The 19,459-nt window shown below is 45.0% G+C and overlaps 1 protein-coding gene across 1 annotated transcript; it reads left to right on the top strand.

Moving 5' to 3' along the window:
• The first annotated feature begins 10,417 nt into the window (after nucleotides 1-10,417).
• Nucleotides 10,418-18,560, top strand: LOC122924254. Its single transcript, XM_044275183.1, has 2 exons — nucleotides 10,418-11,475; nucleotides 17,827-18,560. The coding sequence occupies exons 1-2, from the start codon at nucleotides 10,700-10,702 to the stop codon at nucleotides 18,380-18,382; spliced, it is 1,332 nt and encodes a 443-aa protein (XP_044131118.1). The 5' UTR covers nucleotides 10,418-10,699; the 3' UTR covers nucleotides 18,383-18,560.
• Nucleotides 18,561-19,459: the final 899 nt, after the last annotated feature.

The following is a 19,459-nucleotide window of genomic DNA, read 5'->3' as shown; positions in this document are numbered from 1 at the left end:
TAGGATACTGGCACATGGGGGGAAGAGAGAGGCACTTGATACTGGCACATGGGGGGTGGGAAGGAGAGAGGACACTTGATACTGGCACATGGGGGGAGATGGCACTATGATACTGGGACATGTGGGGGGGGGAGAGGCACTTGATACTGGCACATGATGGGGGGCACTTACTGGCACATTATTGGGGGGCATTATGGGGGACACTAGACCGGCAGCCTATCAGAGGCCGGACACTGAGCGGCATCTACTGGGGCACTATATATGGGGCATTTTATACTGGTACATTTTGGGGGGCACTAGCAGGAAGGGGGGAGAGGAGCACTATGGGGGAATTTACTGGGGGCACTATATAGGGGTATTTTATACTGGCACATTATGGGGGCACTATGGGGACATTAGCTCAACTGGGGGCATTACAAGGGGGTATTTTTTGCACTGTCACATTATAAGGAGAATTATTACTACTGGGGGGGGCATTATGGTGGGTTTTATTACTGCCTCATGGTATGACCCCCTAGTAGCAGCACCGGCCTCTCCCTGCTCTGCTATCCCTCTGCCCCTTCTCCAAATCCTTATTATAAAATCTTTCTCATTAGGATAAAACACAACATCAGCTCCGCCGAGCCCCCGGCCAAAGTGTGGAAGTGGCGTCCGAGATCCCCAAGGGCCAAGCCAAGTCCTCAAGGGTTAACTTTTGTCAAGTCCCAGCACAGTCTGCAATGCATCAACTTGGTAATGAATGGGTAGCAACTAAGGTGTGATGCACAGCGAGACGACCAATGGGATCAATGCCGCCTCCCATGGATTGTAGGGGGGAATGGCTATCTTTTCCCTTTATATTGGGGTATCTCACTGTGCAACAACGTTACGACTAAGGGTCTCAGTACCCGAAACGCGTCAACGCCAATCTGTTGTACTGTGTGGCAGTCTGTCATGTCTGTATGATGTCCAAATAAAAAAGCGATTTTAACATGGACCCTACTTGAATCTGAGACCTTCTTCCAAATTACCTGCAGCCTGCGACGGGGTCACTCCCCTAGGGTTTCAGAATCGGGATCATACTAACTGGGAGGTGAGCTGGATTTAAGTTTTTCTCTCAATATACAGTATACCTCTACACTGTGCCTCACAATATACCGCTACACTGTGCCACACAATATACAGTATACCGCTACACTGTGCCTCACAATATACCTCAACACTGTGCCACACAATATACAGTATACCGCTACACTGTGCCTCACAATATACCTCTACACTGTGCCACACAATATACAGTATACCGCTACACTGTGCCACACAATATACAGTATACCTCTATACTGTGCCACACAATATACAGTATACCGCTACACTGTGCCAAAGGAGTGGGGTTTACACAGGAGGAGGGAGGTGCGAAGCGCGCTGAGGGGGGCCCTTACAAATATTTGCTGTGGGGCCCAGTCACTTCTAGTTACGCCCCTGCCGCTGGGTATGGCGATGATCGGCGTGGTGGCGGTCAGAGTGGTCCTATAATGCTGGACGCGCCTCCACCAGTCGGATGAGGAGCAGGTTATCGATGGTCGGAACCCCAAACTCCTCATCTTCCCTGGTGGAGCCTAGGGAACCCTGAAAAAAAGGAAATACAAAATTTAATGTAAATCCTAATACAAAATGCTAATTAAAACTACTAAATTCAATACTTACACGTCTACGACCGCCACGCTCATTCCCGCGGACTCTGGAGGCGACTGGGGGGATCCTCGCTGGCGGCTCTAGGTGCAGATTGCTAATACAAATAAAAAATTTTTTAGAAGACTGTACTTAAATAAAAACAATTTTTACGAAATCTTAGAAAACCCCTTGACGAAAGACATAGGGATCTTGGTTCCTACTCTCACATTCGCATTTTGGGTGGATCCGTCATGGATCTGCAAAAACGAATACGAATACAACTGCATGCATCTGTCATTAACGGATCCGTTTGTATTATCTGTAACATAGCCAAGACGGATCCATCATTAACTCCACTGCAAGTCAATGGAAGACTGATCAGTTTTCTATTGTGCCAGAGGAAACTGATCCATCCCGATTGACTTACATTGTGTGCCAGGACGGATCCATTTGGCTCAGTTTTATCAAGCGGACAGCAAGACGCTGCAGGCAGCGTTTTGGTGTCGGCCTCCAGAGTGGAATGGAGACTGAACGGAGGCAAACTGATGCATTCTGAGCGGATCCTTTTTAAATTCAGAATGATTTAGGGCAAAACTGATCCGTTTTGGACCTCTTGTGAGAGCCCATTACAGATCTCACAAACAGAAAGTCAAAAACGCGAGTGTGAAAGTAAGAATGCAGATTTTAAAAACATTTCCATGTCTTTTAGATCAAAGATTTTGTAATACAGGAACATAGTCCAAAATAAGAGAAAAAATGCAGGACAACTTGAGTTAAGGTGTACAAATAATATGGAAAAGCTTTTGATTTGACAGTGATGTATCAAAGATTTTGCTTGGTAGGGGTTTGAATGCTGAGACTTTTACCAATGAGAAGAGGGAAGCGCCCCTTACTGCAGGAGATGGAATCAAGATAGGCTCATAGATAGAGATGAGCAAATAGAAGTTGATGAAGTGGAAATCGATCCGAATTTCAGAAAAATCCGATTTGCACTGAATCCGAATTTCCTCGTGCTTCGTGGTAATGAATCACATTTTTTCTTAAAATAGCTGCTGCACGTGTTAGGACATGGAGCAAAGAACTCTGGGAATGAGGGATTACCCACAATGATCAGCAGCCAGCCAGCCCCTGTGATGTCACAGCCCTATAAATAGCCTCAGCCATTTTGGATTCTGCCATTTTCCAGTGTACTTAGTGCAGGGAGAGATCTCATGAGGCGCTAGGGATAGTGCTAGGAAAGACTTTATTGTGCTGAAAAAATTATTTAGAAGTTCAGGGAAAGATTAGTCAAGGTGTCGGGAAAGAATAGGGAGGCATCATCTACACTATAAAAGGAGAACAGGGGGCAATAGGAGAGTGTACCGTTGTGGCCAAAAGTTTTGAGAATTACATAAATATTGGAAATTGGAAAAGTTGCTGCTTAAGTTTTTATAATAGCAATTTGCATATACTCCAGAATGTTATGAAGAGTGATCAGATGAATTGCATAGTCCTTCTTTGCCATGAAAAATTAACTGAATCCCCCAAAAAAAACTTTCCACTGCATTTCATTGCTGTCATTAAAAGACCTGCTGAGATCATTTCAGTAATCGTCTTGTTAACTCAGGTGAGAATGTTGACGAGCACAAGGCTGGAGATCAATATGTCAGGCTGATTGGGTTAAAATGGCAGACTTGACCTGTTAAAAGGAGGGTGATGCTTTAAATCATTGTTCTTCCATTGTTAACCATAGTGACCTGCAAAGAAACGTGTGCAGCCATTATTGCGTTGCATAAAAGTGGCTTCACAGGCAAGGATATTGTGGCTACTAAGATTGCACCTTAAGCAACAATTTTCTTCAAACTTCAAGGAAAGAGGTTCAATTCGTGTTAAGAAGGCTTCAGGGAGTCCAAGAAAGTCCAGCAAGCACCAGGATCATCTCCTAAAGAGGATTCAGCTGCGGGATCGGAGTGCCACCAGTGCAGAGCTTGCTCAGGAATGGCAGCAGGCAGGTGTGAGCGCATCTGCACGCACAGTGACGCGAAGACTTTTGGAAGATGGCCTGGTGTCAAGAAGGGCAGCAAAGAAGCCACTTCTCTCCAAAAAAAACACCAGGGACAGATTGATCTTTTGCAGAAAATATGGTGAATGGACTGCTGAGGACTGGGGCAAAGTCATATTCTCCAATGAAGCCTCTTTCTGATTGTTTGGGGCATCAGGAAAAAGGCTTGTCCGGAGAAGAAAAGGTGAGCGCTACCATCAGTCCTGTGTCATGCCAACAGTAAAGCATCCTGAGACCATTCATGTGTGGGGTTGCTTCTCATCCAAGGGAATGTGCTCACTCACAATTTTGCCCAAAAACACAGCCATGAATAAAGAATGACACCAAAACACCCTCCAACAGCAACTTCTTCCAACAATCCAACAACAATTTGGTGAAGAACAATGCATTTTCCAGCATGATGGAGCCCCGTGCCATAAGGCAAAAGTGATAACTAAGTGGCTCAGGGACCAAAACGTTGACATATTGGGTCCATGGCCTGGAAACTCCCCAGATCTTAATCCCATTGAGAACTTGTGGTCAATCCTCAAGAGGCGGGTGGACAAACAAAAACCCACTAATTCTGACAAACTCCAAGAAGTGATTATGAAAGAATGGGCTGCTATCAGTCAGGGATTGGCCCAGAAGTTGATTGAGAGCATGCCCTCTCAAATTGCAGAGGTCCTGAAAAAGAAGGGCCAACACTGCAAATACTAACTCTTTGCATAAATGTCATGTAATTATCGATAAAAGCCTTTGAAACGTATGAAGTGCGTGTCAATATATTTCACTACATCACAGAAACAACTGAAACAAAGATCTAAAAGCAGTTTAGCAGCAACCTTTGTGAAAACTAATATTTGTGTCATTCTCAAAACTTTTGGCCACGACTGTACAGCCTGGGTAATAGGAGCGAATCTATTAAACCTTGCTGCACTAATTGGGGGTCTAAATTGCAGTTATACTGCTGCTTGTAGGTTGTTTGCACTATATGATGCATCAGTAATTCCAGCAAACCTTGCTTGTGATTGGGGTGCAAGTTCTCTATGATACAGCCAATTAAGGGGTGTGTTAATAGTAAAAATACGTATGTCCTATTAGCTGTTGATTTTACATTGTTTTAGTTTTTTGGGGGGTGTAGTAATAGGAGAAAAAAGGAAAAAATATATGTTATAATTGCTGTTCAGCGGTGAAGTTACATTGTACTACAGCCATTTACAGGGTGCATTAATATATTATCATTATTATTTATTATAAAAGCACCATTCATTCCATAGTGCTGTACATATGAAAAGGGGTATACATGCATAATACAGCCAATTGCACTAAACATGAACAAGATGAGTACAAACTGGTACAGAAGGAGAGAGGGCCCTGCCCGTGAGAGCTTACAATCTACATGGTATGGGTATAAATAGTATAGATACGTACATCCTATTAGCCGTGCTGGGTTGATTTTACATTGTTTTATTTATTTTGTGGGGGTGTATTTATAGGAAAAAAAGCAAAAAATATATGTCCTAAGTGCCGGTCGGCAGTGAAGTTACATTGTACTACGGCCATTTGCGTGGTGTATTAAAAGGAAATATATGTATGTCCCATTAACCGTTCTGCAGTGAATTGTGTGGTTATATTTCTTTTTTTGGGGTGTAGAAATAGGAAAAAGAATACATCTTAATTGCCATTCTGTGGCGAAATTGCATTGTACTACAGCCATTTACGTATTTACAAGGTGTATTGAAGGGAAATAAACATACTTCCTATTATCTGTTCTGCTGTGAATTGTGAATGAATTTTTTGTTTTGGGGGGGGGGGTTATTAATCAGAAAAAATATATATATTTGCCTTATTTGCCGTTCAGCAGTGAAGTTACAATGTACTACAGCCATTTTACGTGATGTATTAAAAGGAAATAACATACGTCCCATTAGCCGTTCTGCGGTGAATTGTGATTGTTATATTCCTTTTTTTTGGGTGCAGAAATAGGAAGAAAAAAAAGGAAAAAATATGTCATAATTGCCATTCAGCGGTGAAGTTACATTGTAATACAGCCATTTACGTGGTGTATAAAAAGGAAATATAAGCCGTTCTGCAGTTAATTGTGATTGTTATATTTCTTTTTTTGGGGTGTAGAAACAGGAAAAAGAATAAGTCTTAATTGCCCTTCTTTGGTGAATTGTGATTATTATAATTTTTTGGGGGGAATTCATTAATACAAAAAAATATATATGTTTTAATCAGCGGTGAACTACTGCCTTTTTTAGGGGGGTATTATTTTAATATTCATGTCATTCTTTTATTATATAGTATGTCATACAGACAGGTGACAGGCCCTTCAAAGAGAATAGGCAGTGGACAAAATGTTTCTGTTGAAGGCAGCAGAAGAAGGGGTGGTGGCAGCAGGAGTCACAGCGAGAGGCATGACCTCCCAGTGTCATCTAGTGGTCGTGTCTTGACCAGCAACCCAGCGGTGCTTGAATGGTTGAGTCGGTCTTCAAATCCGTCGCAAGTGACAGCAGACACCCCCAGCCAAGAGTTGGTGGGTTTCTCTGACATGACTCTTAGTTGGCATGGCGCGGGAGCAGGCCCTGTGCCCCTACCTGCCCTGAACCTTCCTCTGTCGTTTTCAGTTCCCTCAGTGCGAGGAGTATTATATGCCATAGGCTCGGCTCCTCTTTTCAGCGAGGATGAGCTACTAGAGGACAGTCAGCAGCTACAGCCCAGCCAAGATCTGGAGAAGACATCCGCTGCATCATCCAGTAGGCGGGCAAGTAGCGATGATGAGAGTTGTGTTGATGCAGGTGTTACAAGCGGTCAGGCTCCTGGCCCTGAGACCATTAAGGGGGGACATCAGTGATGTGAAGACAGTAGCGGAGGCTTCCGGTTCCGGCGCGGGCATGTAGAGACGCGTGAGACAGATGCTCCGCTTCACCCCCGTACAATACCTGCTTGTCCCGCTTCTCTGAGCACAGCCGGAGTGCCATTGCTGTTACAGCGAGGTGTAGGCTCTTTGAAAGGAGCGATATCTATTGAGAAGTGGGCAGAAATCTACGACCCAGGCAGCTACTGATTCAGTAAGCACAGACGGGCCCTGTCTTAAGATGGCGCCGTTTCCTCCCCCCTCGCCAAGGCATGCGTCGGCAGACGAGCAGGAAGCCCCAGCTATTAACACACAGCTGGACCTATTTGAAACGTCAGGCAAAACGGTGGATGTCAAGATGCTAGCCATTGAAGTGGCGAAACAGTTGGCACCTGACATTATCGCCTCATTGTCTACCACCCTGCATGCAGCGCTTAAACTACAAGAGGAGGTGGAGTTGCAAGACCACAGAGTATCCGAAGTGGAGCAGCGGGTGGCCTGTATTGAGGAGGAGGCTACTGATACTGTACAGAAAATGCGGGACCTTTTTCAGCTGGCTGAAAAGCTTAATGATCGGGTCGAGGACCTGGAAAACCGGTCCAGGCGCAGTAACTTACACTTGGTGGGTATACCTGAGTCGGTGTCGGTAGCGGAGTTGCGCCATGTTTTTGAAGTTGTTCTACCGCAGGCTCTGGGTCTCCAGGGAGGAAGAAGGAAAGTGGAAAGAGCTCACAGAGTGGGGCCCTGGAGAGATCAGAAGTCATCTACCAATGGCAGAGCGGATCAGAGGCCAAGACAGGCAATCTGGAGTACCTGGACTACTCCGATAAGGAGGACATTTTGCAGGCTTACCGCGCAAGAAGGGAGCCGCTGATTCGGAATGGAGTTAAGGTTCTGCTGTTCGCCGATTATTCAGCGGAAGTAGCGCGAAAGCGGAGGGCCTTTGGGGCAGTCTGCACAAACCTCTTTAAGGCTGGAAACAGGTTTCAGCTGGCATACCCCGCGATATTGAGGATACAGTTACCTGATGGAGGTTCCAAGCAGTTTACTGATCCTATGGAGGCGGAGGAGTTATGCGGCTCTGAATGGGTAACAGACAGGAGTTTGCGGATGTGGAGGAGAACCGTAGCGATGCCGAGGCACGAGATGGAGGCAATGGGTGGAATCGGGTGTCTCAGAACTCTTCATCTCTTCCGCAGAGGATGTCCAAGTTCCAGAAGCCTTCGGGATCCAAACTCGTGAGAAAGTCAGGAGGACTGTGATTCCTTTGTCAGGTTCAGTTATGGTTAATTAGACCTATTCCGATAATTTTGTGTTATTACAGTTCGGTATGAAGGTTTACAGGGACATTACATAATTCCTGGGGACTATCTGCTATAACAACTAGTCGGCGGTGATGGGACGCATCTATTGCCTGAAAAAGGAAGTTCTCAACCTAATTGTGGTGTTTTAATAACTGGTTTTACAATTTTTTTTTTTGTTAGAGTTATTAGCTTCTCTCGGTCATGATTCTAATATGGCTGGGTTTTTTCTTCTTTGCTTTCTTTTTTTGTTTAGGGGCACCATATGAGCGATCAATATGTAATGATAACCGGAGTGCTGTCGGGCTGGGAGGCAGTGCTTTGATGGATACTATTTATGCAATGACGGAAAAGTGGGGAGGGGTTTCCTGTCGACAGGTGGGTCTTGGGCTGCAGACAAATTCATGAGAATAATCTTGTGGAATGTGAAAGGTTTGAAGTCTCCTAACAAGCGCATGCAGGTCCTGAGACAATTACGTAGGATGAAGGCGGATATTGCCTTGTTGCAGGAGACCCACCTGTCGACGGCAGACTTTCATAGGATGAAGAAGTTGTGGGTGGGAGAGGTGTATCGTTCTGCAGCTGTAAATAGGAAGGCAGGAGTCTTGGTTCTTATAGGTCGCCATTTATCCCATACAGTTCACTTTGAAGAGGCAGATGATGAGGGGACGATGTTGCATCTTCACATTTCGGGTCATTTTGGTGACTTTAGTTTATATAATTTGTATGCTCCAAATCAGGGCCAAAAAGCTTTCTTTGACTCCATGGGTGCCAGAATTTTGCAGGATACGCACAGCGCAAAAATAGTGGGAGGGGATCTCAACAAGGTGATGAATCAGAATGAGGATAGGAGGTCAGCTGGGGGACGTAGTCATCAATACTCTCTGGGGGACTTTGCTGAGTGGTTGTCTCTCAGGGATGTTTGGAGGTACGCTAATCCTCAAGGGAGGGAATTTACCCACTACTTGCATGCGCACAAGAGTTGGTCCAGAATTGACTATTTATTCTTGTCCTCAACAATGTTGCACAGAGTGGCGGACATTGCCATAGGTGACATGGTAATCTCTGATCACTCTCCTATTCTTATGGATATTAGAGAAATGTATACTGGGGGGGGGGGGGGGGTGACTTCATTTGGCGGTTTCCCAATTATCTGGTAAAGGATCATGAGTTTGCGAAATTAATGAGGGGGTGGTGGATGGAATTTGTTGATGACAATAGGGAGCATGTAAATGATCCGGTATTATTTTGGGAAATGGCTAAAGCTGTCCTGAGAGGTAGGTTGCTAGCTTATGTCTTCGCTATTAAGAAGGTTGCGAGGACTCAGTATGAAAATGCAAGTACATGCCAAAGATCGCTGGGTTTCGGCTAAGAGAGACTTTGAAGCATGGGCAGAGAAACTAGAAATATCAAAAAGGTCTCAGTTAGAGGCTAGTTTGCACAGGTTTGGCAATAAATCTGGAAAGCTGTTGGCCTCATTGGCCAAAGGTAGGCGCTCATTAAATCATATTCAGGTGGTAAGGAATGGTGATGGGACCAGGGAGCACAGACCACGACAGATTAATAAGTTATTTGGACGTTTTATGGTGGCGTTCTATCAGAATGCTGGGGATAAGGTGGAAGAGGGGAAGGCCTTTTTGGAACGGATCTCTCTGCCACGTCTGACGGATGAGCAGCTGGATGCCTTGAACGCTCCATTAACGGCAGCGGAAATACAGGCTACTATTAAATCTTTTCCCTCTGGAAAAGCCCCAGGCCCGGATGGGTATACGTCTGATTTTTACAAAGTAATGGATACGCAGGTAGTTCCGTACTTGATGTCGTTTTATTCCTATTTGGTTGAAGGGGGGGTATTGCCGGAGCGTATGAATACGGCCCACATAACATTGCTTCATAAATCTGGTAAAGACCCGGAGAGCATGGCGTCTTATAGGCCAATATCCTTAATAAACCATGATCTTAAAATCCTGTCGAAATTGCTTGCCAATAGGCTGGCGGGCGTCCTCCCCTCTTTGAGATCTCCTGCGCAGGTAGGGTTTGTTAAGGGTAGGGCGGCTGTTACCAATTTAAGGAAGGTGCTGCTGGCTCAATCAATGGCAGGGAAGGCGGAATATCTTGGGCAGGACCCAGCCAATCTCACTTTAGACGCAGAAAAGGGTTTTAATAGTATCAATTGGAAGTAGCTGGGTCTTGCCCTGGATTCGGTAGGTATTAGGGGAATGTTTCGTACGCTTCTAGATGGGTTGCATTTAGGCCCGAGGGCGAGGGTATGTATGGGAGGGTATTTGTCTGATTCGTTTCTGTTGCAGAGAGGAACCAGACAGGGCTGCCCTTTATCTCTCTTGTTTGATCTGGCGATAGAGCCATTATCGAGATGGCTGAACTCAGAGGTTAACAGCAGATGCGCTCGGCTTTATTTGCCAATGACATTTTGCTTTTTCTGTCTAATCCTGTTAGAGATATTGGGAGGATTATTGATGCGCTGGAGGAATTTGGCTCTCTTTCTGGGTTAAAAATTAATAAATCAAAGAGCGAGTTCCTATTTTTGAAGGGTGGGGGGACTTGAGAGGTATACCAATTGCACGTTCCCACATAACTTATCTGGGTATTAAGGTGGGGGCCACTCCCGAGTCCATATATAGACTTAATTATGACCCGTTAATACATAAAATAGTTAAGGAACTACAGAGATGGCATGATCTTCGTTGTCGTTACTGGGGTGAAATCATCTAATCAAGATGATGTCGGTCTCCAAGCTTCTGTATCCCATGCAGACTATCCCCATTCTGTTAAAACAGAGATATCACAAAAATTGTTCAGGCATTTAATAATTTCTTATGGCATGGCAAGAGGCCTCGGATTCCAATGAGTTCCTTAATAAAGGGGATTGAACAGGGAGGGATTGCCTTTCCTGATATTAGGAGATATAATTTGGCTTGCATGGCGAGGTATATTTGTGACTGGATAAATGGATCCGGTTTTTACTCAGCATTGCCGTTGGAGAAGGAATTCTGTGCTCCCTGGTCTCTGGTGGCGTTGCTGCATGCAAGGCTGCCGGCGATTCCGAGGTGGATTAAAAAGTCTTTATTATTTAAAGATACGATAGCTGCGTGGAGGATTCTTCGGAAAAAGTATTGGTTGTCTTACAGGATCTCCAAACACCTTCCCCTATGGAATAATCCTGAATTTATACAAGGGAATAAGAATCAATTATTTGAGGAGTGGAGGAGAAAAGGGATTGTAACTGTGAAACATCTATTGCATGACACTGAATCTCGATGGTTAACATGTGCAGAATTGATTGCAAAGTTCTCACTGTCGCCCTTCCAAATCATTCAATGGTCTCAGGTAAGGGAGGCGGTGATAAATCAGCTAGGGTTGGTGCAGAAGGAGATCCGTAGGAATATTCTTGATAGAATCTTGGATCTGGGCGGTGGGAAGGTCTCGATCTCCACAATTTATGCTGACATGAGAAAGGAAGATGGGATTGGGGATAGGAGCATCAGGTTTGGGAAATGGGCCGAGCAACTGGAAGATGAGGATATGGCACAAAAGATGGTGAAAGGTTGGGAGGTGGTTAGGAGACATGTGGTTAATGAGTCATGGAGGGATACGCAGTTTAGGCTAATGTATCGTGCTATTTATGGCTTTTTTTTTTTTAATCTCCATATTTTATTTATAATACAAAATACATATCGACATGACATTTATAATATCTTAGATGTTGAAATCATCCCCAACCCGCCCCAACCACCCCCCCCCCCCCTCCCAACCTTGCAGGGAAAAAGAAAAAAAAAAAAAAAAAAAAAAAAGTTTAAAATTAATTAATTAAACCGTAACCCACTCTTCCCACAGACCACTCCATTTTAAGTAGGCTCCTCTTTGTTTGTACAAGATCTTCTCGTAGTTTTTCACCTTCTCAACCAGAGCCATCCAGTTACCGCAATCTGGAATGGAGGAGCTAAACCACAATCTAGCAACAATAAGCCTGGCCAGGAACATAACCTTAATCAATAATTGACGATTTATGGGCTGATAGTTAACCTCCGATAAGTCTCCCAGGACCCATATCCTGGGGGACAAAGGAACAAGCATATTCAGTTTGCAAGCCAAGGTGGTCTGGACTGATCTCCAATAACTACCCATCATCGGGCAATCCCAGAACAGATGTAGGTGATCTGCCCCGGAGTCGCCACAGCGTGGGCAATCAGAGGAGGTCCTAAGTCCTCTTCTATATAACCACATAGGTGTCACATATATTTTGTGCAGAATGTTAAATTGTACAACAGTGTGATTGAAATTGTGTGAAACATATTTTAAGCTTTCCCCTATAGTCTCCCAATCTGGGGGACCCACCTCTGAAAGTAGCAAAGACCAGGACTTCTGTCCTGGAGAAAGAAGACCCATAAAAAAGTGTTTCATTAAGTGTCTATAACAATATGACATTTTGATTTTTGTAGCAGTTTTCTTAATAATAAGATTGTGTAAAAATTCAGGAGAATCTATAAAAAGAAGGTGACTATTCAAAGTGCTAGAGAGTGCAAACCTCAATTGGAAATATGCATACCAAGCCACCTCACCCATATCTGCCCTCTGCCCTATTTCCATTGAGGACAGAATTTGTCCACCACTAACCACCTGATGTAAATACTGAACTTTCTTCGTCCTCCAATACTGGCAGCACTTCAAGTCCCTTATATTCACAAGCTTTAGGTTATGCCACAGTGGGGTGCAAATAAGCGATGCCTCAACTCCACACCAGCTCCTGATGACCCGCCAGGTCTTTATAGCCATTCTGCAAAAAAGTGTATACCCGGTCTGTGAATTTAATAGATAGTCGGACTCCAATACAGTAAAGAAATCCGTAAAGCGTGAGTCTTTCACCACTTTATTGCAGAAATGGCTATTCTCCCAATCACTAAAAAGGCAGAGCTGAGAGGCCATGAAGTAACCCCTGAAGTAAGGGAGGTTAAGGCCTCCCTGACTATAGGGCATAGAGAAGTAGAGCGCCTTCAGTCTGACGCGCTTCCTCCCCCACAGTAGATCGTTAAGCATCCGCTCAATTAGTCTAAAGTACTTATCTGCGATCCATACAGGCGAGTTGCGCAGGACATAAAGAACCTGGGGCAGTACTACCATTTTGATTAAAGAAATTCTATCAGCTCTCGTATGCAGAATTTTTTGCCATATCTTGGATTTAGCCCTCAGCTTTATCAGCAGGGGAATCAAGTTAAGTTGTAAATATTCCAAAGGTTTGGCAGAAACTGAAATCCCCAGGTACTTTATTGATTCAGAGACAGTTAGCTGATCATCCCAATTACCTCGCAGCTCGTCTATAGGAAGGAGAGCAGTCTTCTCCCAATTGATCTCTAGGCCAGACGGAGCAGAAAAAAAACCAACCAAATCCATTATACGAGGGAGAGTAGTTTCTGTTTGCTGAAGGAAAATCAAAATATCATCTGCGTAGAGGGATACACGGTCATGCTTCCCCATTAAACCGAAGCCAGCCACCTGCAGATCCTGTCTTATGCTGGCTGCTAAAGGTTCAATATAAATATTAAAAAGGAGAGGTGAAAGAGGACAGCCTTGACGGGTGCCTCTTCCTAGGGAGAAGCTCTCTGTGATCGTATCATTAATCCTGATCCTAGCAGTTGGGGAGCTATATAATAGCTGAACCATCGCCATAAATCTGGGGCCAAAGCCCATTTTTTTCATTACCGCCCAGAGAAAAGTCCACTCCACCCTGTCGAAGGCCTTGGTGGCATCCAGCGACAGGATGGAGCGGGCCCCACACCCCGGAGACTGAATGTTAATAAATAACCTATGCAGATTGTGGTGAGTGCCCCTTTTTGGCATAAAGCCATTTTGGTCTGAGTGAATAATAGTTGATATAACCTGTGAAAGCCTCCTAGCTAAAACTTTAGATAGTAGCTTAGCATCTGTGTTTAATAACGAGATCGGTCTATAGGAGCTCGTTTCTAACGGATCCTTATCCTTTTTGGGAATTAAAACAATAAGAGCCTCCATCATAGTGCATGGTAAATTTCCTCCCTGTGTTGCTTGAGAAAGGACATCTAGAAGTTGAGGGAGAATCACATCGCTATACTTGCGGTAAACCTCATATGGAAGGCCATCCATCCCCGGCGACGAGTTCCCTGTGATGGATCCCAAAGCCTCTTGAAGTTCCAAAAGGGATAACTCCTCTTCCAGATATTCTATTTGGGCTTCATTTAAAACAGGAAGTGAGATCCTCTCAAGAAACCGCGTCGCTAGGTCAGGCGGCAGGCCAGGAGAGGGGCTATATATCTGGGTGAAATATTGTAGGAAGGTGTCCCTGATTCCTTCTGAATCTGTTATAGTTTCCCCTGCTGTATTACGGATCGAAACAATAGACTGATTTTTCTTGCCTTGTTGTGAAATTATCCTAGCCAGCAACCTGCCGGGGCGTCCAGACTCCGAAAAATATTTTAAACCCTTGAAAAATACTCTATGAGTTGCTTTCTCAGTTATGTATTTATCCAAGGAGCAGCTGGCCTTCTGCATCTCCTCCCTATTATACTCAGTAGGTTGGGCGATAAAACGCTCGCTTGCGCCTGCTGCAGCCCTGGTCAATTCCTCCTCTTTTTTTTTAAATGTTCTCTTTGCTGCAGCGATCTCGCTTATGAAGATCCCCCTCAGATATGCTTTCAGGGCATCCCATACTATGTTGATGTTAGCAGAGGGGCGATTCACTTCCCAAAAAAAGGATATCAATGATTTAGTGGACTGTAAATTATCCATAATAGAAAACCAATATGGGTTCAACTTAAATCCTAGCCCCCTATTGTCCTTGTTCTTCCCAGTGCAAACCTCAATCAATACCGGTGAGTGATCCGAGATTGTTCTTACACCATATCGTATCTTGCGGATATTGCAGAGATTATTCTCATTGGTAAATGCTAAATCAATTCTGGACATAGCTCTGCCACCCCTGCTAACACAAGAGTATACTCGCTTGCCTCCGCCAAGATGTTCCCATATATCCACCAGTCCAACTTCCCGGCAGAATTGTGGCAGCGGGGAGGCAGATAGATTCCTCCCACATTCTGCATCTAATGTACATCTGTCTTTCTTGGGGTCCATTACTGCATTAAAGTCCCCCATCAAAACTAGCCGGCATTCTGATCTCCCTTCAAAAAAGAGTATTAGCTGGACCAATGGATACATTGAAAAGGGCGGAGGTATATAAAAAAAAGCGAGAATATAGCTATGGCCATACAGCTTACCATGCAAAAAAATAAATCTACCCTGGTCATCTATATAGGATTTAATAAGGATAAAGTCCACAGAGTTATGGATCAGAACTGAAACACCCCTAGAGGAGCCACTAAAAGTGGAGTGATAGGACTGCAAATGCCATCCCGTTGTCAAGCGGGACACGGTTTCTTTGGTAAGATGGGTTTCTACCAAGCAAATAATTGCTGGAAGATATCGTTTAAGTGCATCCATAATGGCTTGCCTTTTTACCCTTTCACCGAGCCCTCTGATATTCCAGGTTACAATCCGAGTAGACATCCTTCACTGTGCATAAAGGAAAAAAAAAAAAACAACCCTCCCCGAACCTGCAAGGTGGGTTCCCGCCCGCCCATCCCGCTCCCCTCTCCATTGATCCGCCCGATCTGGTCAGCGAACCTCTAACCCCCCGGCCGTTCTCCCTTGCCCTGGCCCCTCCCTTCCATAATAATATCCGTTTTCTCCAGCTGCTCTGACGCTTGTTGTGCTTTTTTTCCTTTTTTCCTTTCTTTCTCTCTAAACAGGATTGAGCAGTTCCCTTATGGATCACTCTTGGATCGCTGGATGCTATAGCAAATGTTTAATATCATTGGGCGCCCCTCCCTCCCTTCCTTCCCTTCATTCCTGCTAATACAAAATTTCAGATGCCCATTTGCTCCAACCAGTTTGACGCCTGCTGTGGTGTCTCAAAATAAAGTGAAGTCCCGTTGTGGATTACTCTCAATTTCGCTGGATACTGTAGAGAGTATTTGATCTCCTTAGCCGCCAATCGTTTCTTTATCTCTATAAAGTTTCTTCTTTTCTCCTGAGTCTGCCGCGCAAAATCAGGAAAGAAGAGCAGTTTAGTACCCTGATATTCAATGGGTGCACATTCTCTTGCTCTTTTCAAAATCATGTCTCTATCAGCAGACAGTAGCAGTTTGATTAAAATTGCACGCGGCGGTCTCTCTGGTATGGGCTTCCCTCCTGGTATTCGGTGTGCTCTTTCTATTTGGAACATAGGGGAAAAGTTCTCACTCCCAAAGCTGTGCATGACCACATCTTTAATTTCTTCCTCTAGTTGTCGACCCTGAGCTCCTTCAGAAAAGCCGATTATGCGCACATTATTGCGCCTTGACCTGTTTTCTAGGTCCTCTAGCTTATTTTGTAGTGCTTGGTTTTCTGATGCCAGGGTTATCATTTTGGATTTTAACATGCCCATGCCTGTTTGCAGGGAATCAATGGTTTTTTCCGCGCTAAGAACTCGCTCCCTTATATTTCCTAGATCTTCTCTTATTAAGGAAATATCGCTCTGCACTGACCCCAATTGCGTGGACATTCCCTGCACCAGAGTGCCATTATTTTCCACAGCGCAAAGGATTTTATCCAAAACCGATGGGTCGTATTCCGTTCGTGTTTGTGTAGAGGAGCCTTCCTCGCCTGCCTCCTGGTCAACGTCCTCTGATCCATCCTCAGAGAGATCAGCATTTTGACGAGTATTCGCCAGTTTTTTCATCTTGGCTGGAGGTTTGGTTTTGGCTGGATTTTTTTCAGCTAAGAAGGGCGATTTTAAAAATTTATCAATTTTGTTCTCTGGAGTCTTAGCCCCCAGCTTAGTAGTGGAAGAGTCAATTGAACGTCGTTTTGGGGCCATTTCCAACACTTTATATTGTATATATTTTTTTTTTTTTTTTTTTTTTTATCGCCCCTTCTCCCTTTTCTCCCCCCTCCTTCCTTTTATTTTTTTCCCCTGTTTATTCCTTTCCCCTCGCCTTTATTTTGTTTTTATTTATAATATTGTTTTTTTTTGTTTTGTTTTTTTTTTTTACCTTTTCTTTTCTTTTTTTCCCCTTCCTTTTCCCCTTCTTTTTTTTTTTTTTTTTTTTCCCCTCTCCTTTTCTCTCTCCTTCCTTTAGTTTTTTTTTTTTTTTTTTTTTTTTTTCCCCTCTTTTTTTTTTCCCCCCTTTCCTTTTTTTTTTTAGCCACAAGCAGGGAGCAGTTTTTGGCAAAAGCTATCTCCACAGCACATTAACAGTACGGTAAGTACGAAATCAAAGTTCAGTTCTCACGTGACCGACGTTGTAGTCCCAGTATCCGCCGTGGCCGTAGCAGCAAGTCCAAGCCGTGGTATAGATATGATATATCCGTCCGAGTGGCAGAGAGACCGATAGCAGGCGAATAGCAGGGGGTCAAGGAGTCCAGCAGCAGGCACACCAACACGCCAGCAGACAGGAGGCAGGAGAAACCCAGCAAGGCGAAAATCCGGAGGAACAGGCAATCCAGTATTCCAGCGTCAAGCAGAGCAGCGAGGCAGCAGCAGCAGACAGGGGCCACAAAGAGGAGCCAAACGGGCAATCACGAGGTCAAGCAGAGCAAGATCAAACAGGTGAAGCGGATGAAGCAGCGCAGGGCAAACAAGTCTAGAGCAGACCAGAGAGCGAGACAGCCGCGGCCGGCAGCAGCGTCCTCCACTTAACATGCGGAGACGTGAGCTGTGCGAAAATCAAACCGGGCACGCAGCTCTGCTCTCCTCATCAGCTGTCCGGCTCAGCGATGCGCATCGGAGGGCACCAGCATCAGCTGTTCGGCACAGGGCGTCGGAGCTTGGGAGGAGGAGGCCGGTGTCAGCTGTTCAGCGTCAGGGCATCAGCGCTTGCAGGGAGGAGGCCAGCACAGAGGGGAGAGCGAGACGCGACGTACTCACGTCATCCCGCCGCCCTGTCTATCCACGCCCTGTCTATTTATGGCTTTAATATCCCTCCTCACCCAGCGAAGCCGGATAGGATAACCAGTTGCCCGAAGTGTGGGGTTAGTTTCACAGATTTATTTCACGGAATTTGGACGTGCCCACAGAGTAAGAGGGTGTGGGAGGAAGTAGGGACCTTAGTCAAGGGAATCTGGGGAAGGGAGTTTCCATTGTCCCCCCAACTATATTTGTTTCATTATGAGGAGGGAGAGGCTGGTCAAGGGGGGTTACCTCGTTTGTTTCATACGATATGCATGATGGTTAAGCGGAGTATTCTGCAAACATGGCTGCAAGCTGATGCACCGGGGGTGCAAAGTATAATAGAACAGCTAAAAAAGGTGTTTTATTTGGAGAGATTGAATTCCCTTGCGGGAAAAGAGCGACAAGCCAAGGGATTATTCCAGAAATGGAAACCATTTATTGCTCACTGTATGTCTGATGAGGAGATCAGATTAATAATGAGTCTGTTCACACTAACGAAATGGTACCTCGTGGGTCAACTAAAGGGGACCTTGGGTCGTCTATTGCTCCGATCTGCCAATCCGTCTTAGATTTATGAGAATGAGGTGTACACGTGTCATTGTTATTGATTGCTTGTACTGATTATATTGTGATCATAACTACTGAATGCCCCAATGTATGTTGTGAAATTGTTTATTGCATTTGCAGTACTGTTTTATGTCCAGGACTGTACATTCTGGATATATTGTTTGTCTTGTTGATAAAATAATAAAGAATTGATAACAAAAAAAAAAAAAAAAAAGACAGTAGCGGATGATGATGATGATGATGTAGCCCATTGCACTTGGGAGCCGGGTGAAGAAGGGGCTTCATCATCAGAAGAAGAGGGTGGCAGCTTGCGCGTGAGGGAGCGGCTGAGCCACCAGGGTGGCAGCGTGGCTGTGAGTCAGCTGGGTGGCAGCAGTGGGAGGTCGGGAGCCAAATGTGCCCGGGGTAGATCACCGGCTTCGCAGGAGCCTACTGCAGCACGCCAGACGTGCAGGGTATTGCGACAGTGACGTCACGGTATGGGCAATCGAGGATTACTCACTTTTCTGAGGAAAACCCTGGGCAGGTATGCGACAGTGAAAGAGAGGTAGACACTAGTTCCTCTGGGGCACACTTGGTAAATAGGGACCAGGCCTGATGGTATGTGAGGTGCCCTGGATGTTGCAGGTATTTTGAGTGCCTTAGGTAAGGTCCCTTTAAGAATCGTGACGCCAGTGCCTGTAACGGTGGCACACCGATTTGCAGGAGGATTAATAGAGTACACAGTTGGTAAACCAAACGTTGCTTTACTTTAGACAACAGTCCAACTTTATACAATCAGTTGCAGGGGTGTATAATGCAGTCCTTTACAGTACATATGCATAGCAGGTTTACTTGTTAGCACAGCAGGTTTCAATCTTGCAAGATACTTGGAGGGTATACCGTTAATGCTTTGCAGTAGTATGATAACAGAAGAAAGAAAGCACCGCGGCACTCACCACTGGTCACAAAGTTGCTGTTTGCAGTTTTATTTTTCAAATATGCATCGTGGACGCAGACAGGACACAGGTGAATAGACAGGCTACAGCTGTTTCGCGCTGTGTTGCGCTTTGTCAAGCCTCCTGTGACGTGAAGGAGGA

Source organism: Bufo gargarizans, unplaced genomic scaffold (assembly GCF_014858855.1).
Source record: "Bufo gargarizans isolate SCDJY-AF-19 unplaced genomic scaffold, ASM1485885v1 original_scaffold_952_pilon, whole genome shotgun sequence".
NCBI classification, from domain to species: domain Eukaryota; kingdom Metazoa; phylum Chordata; class Amphibia; order Anura; family Bufonidae; genus Bufo; species Bufo gargarizans.
This window is presented reverse-complemented; position numbering and strand designations above follow the sequence as displayed.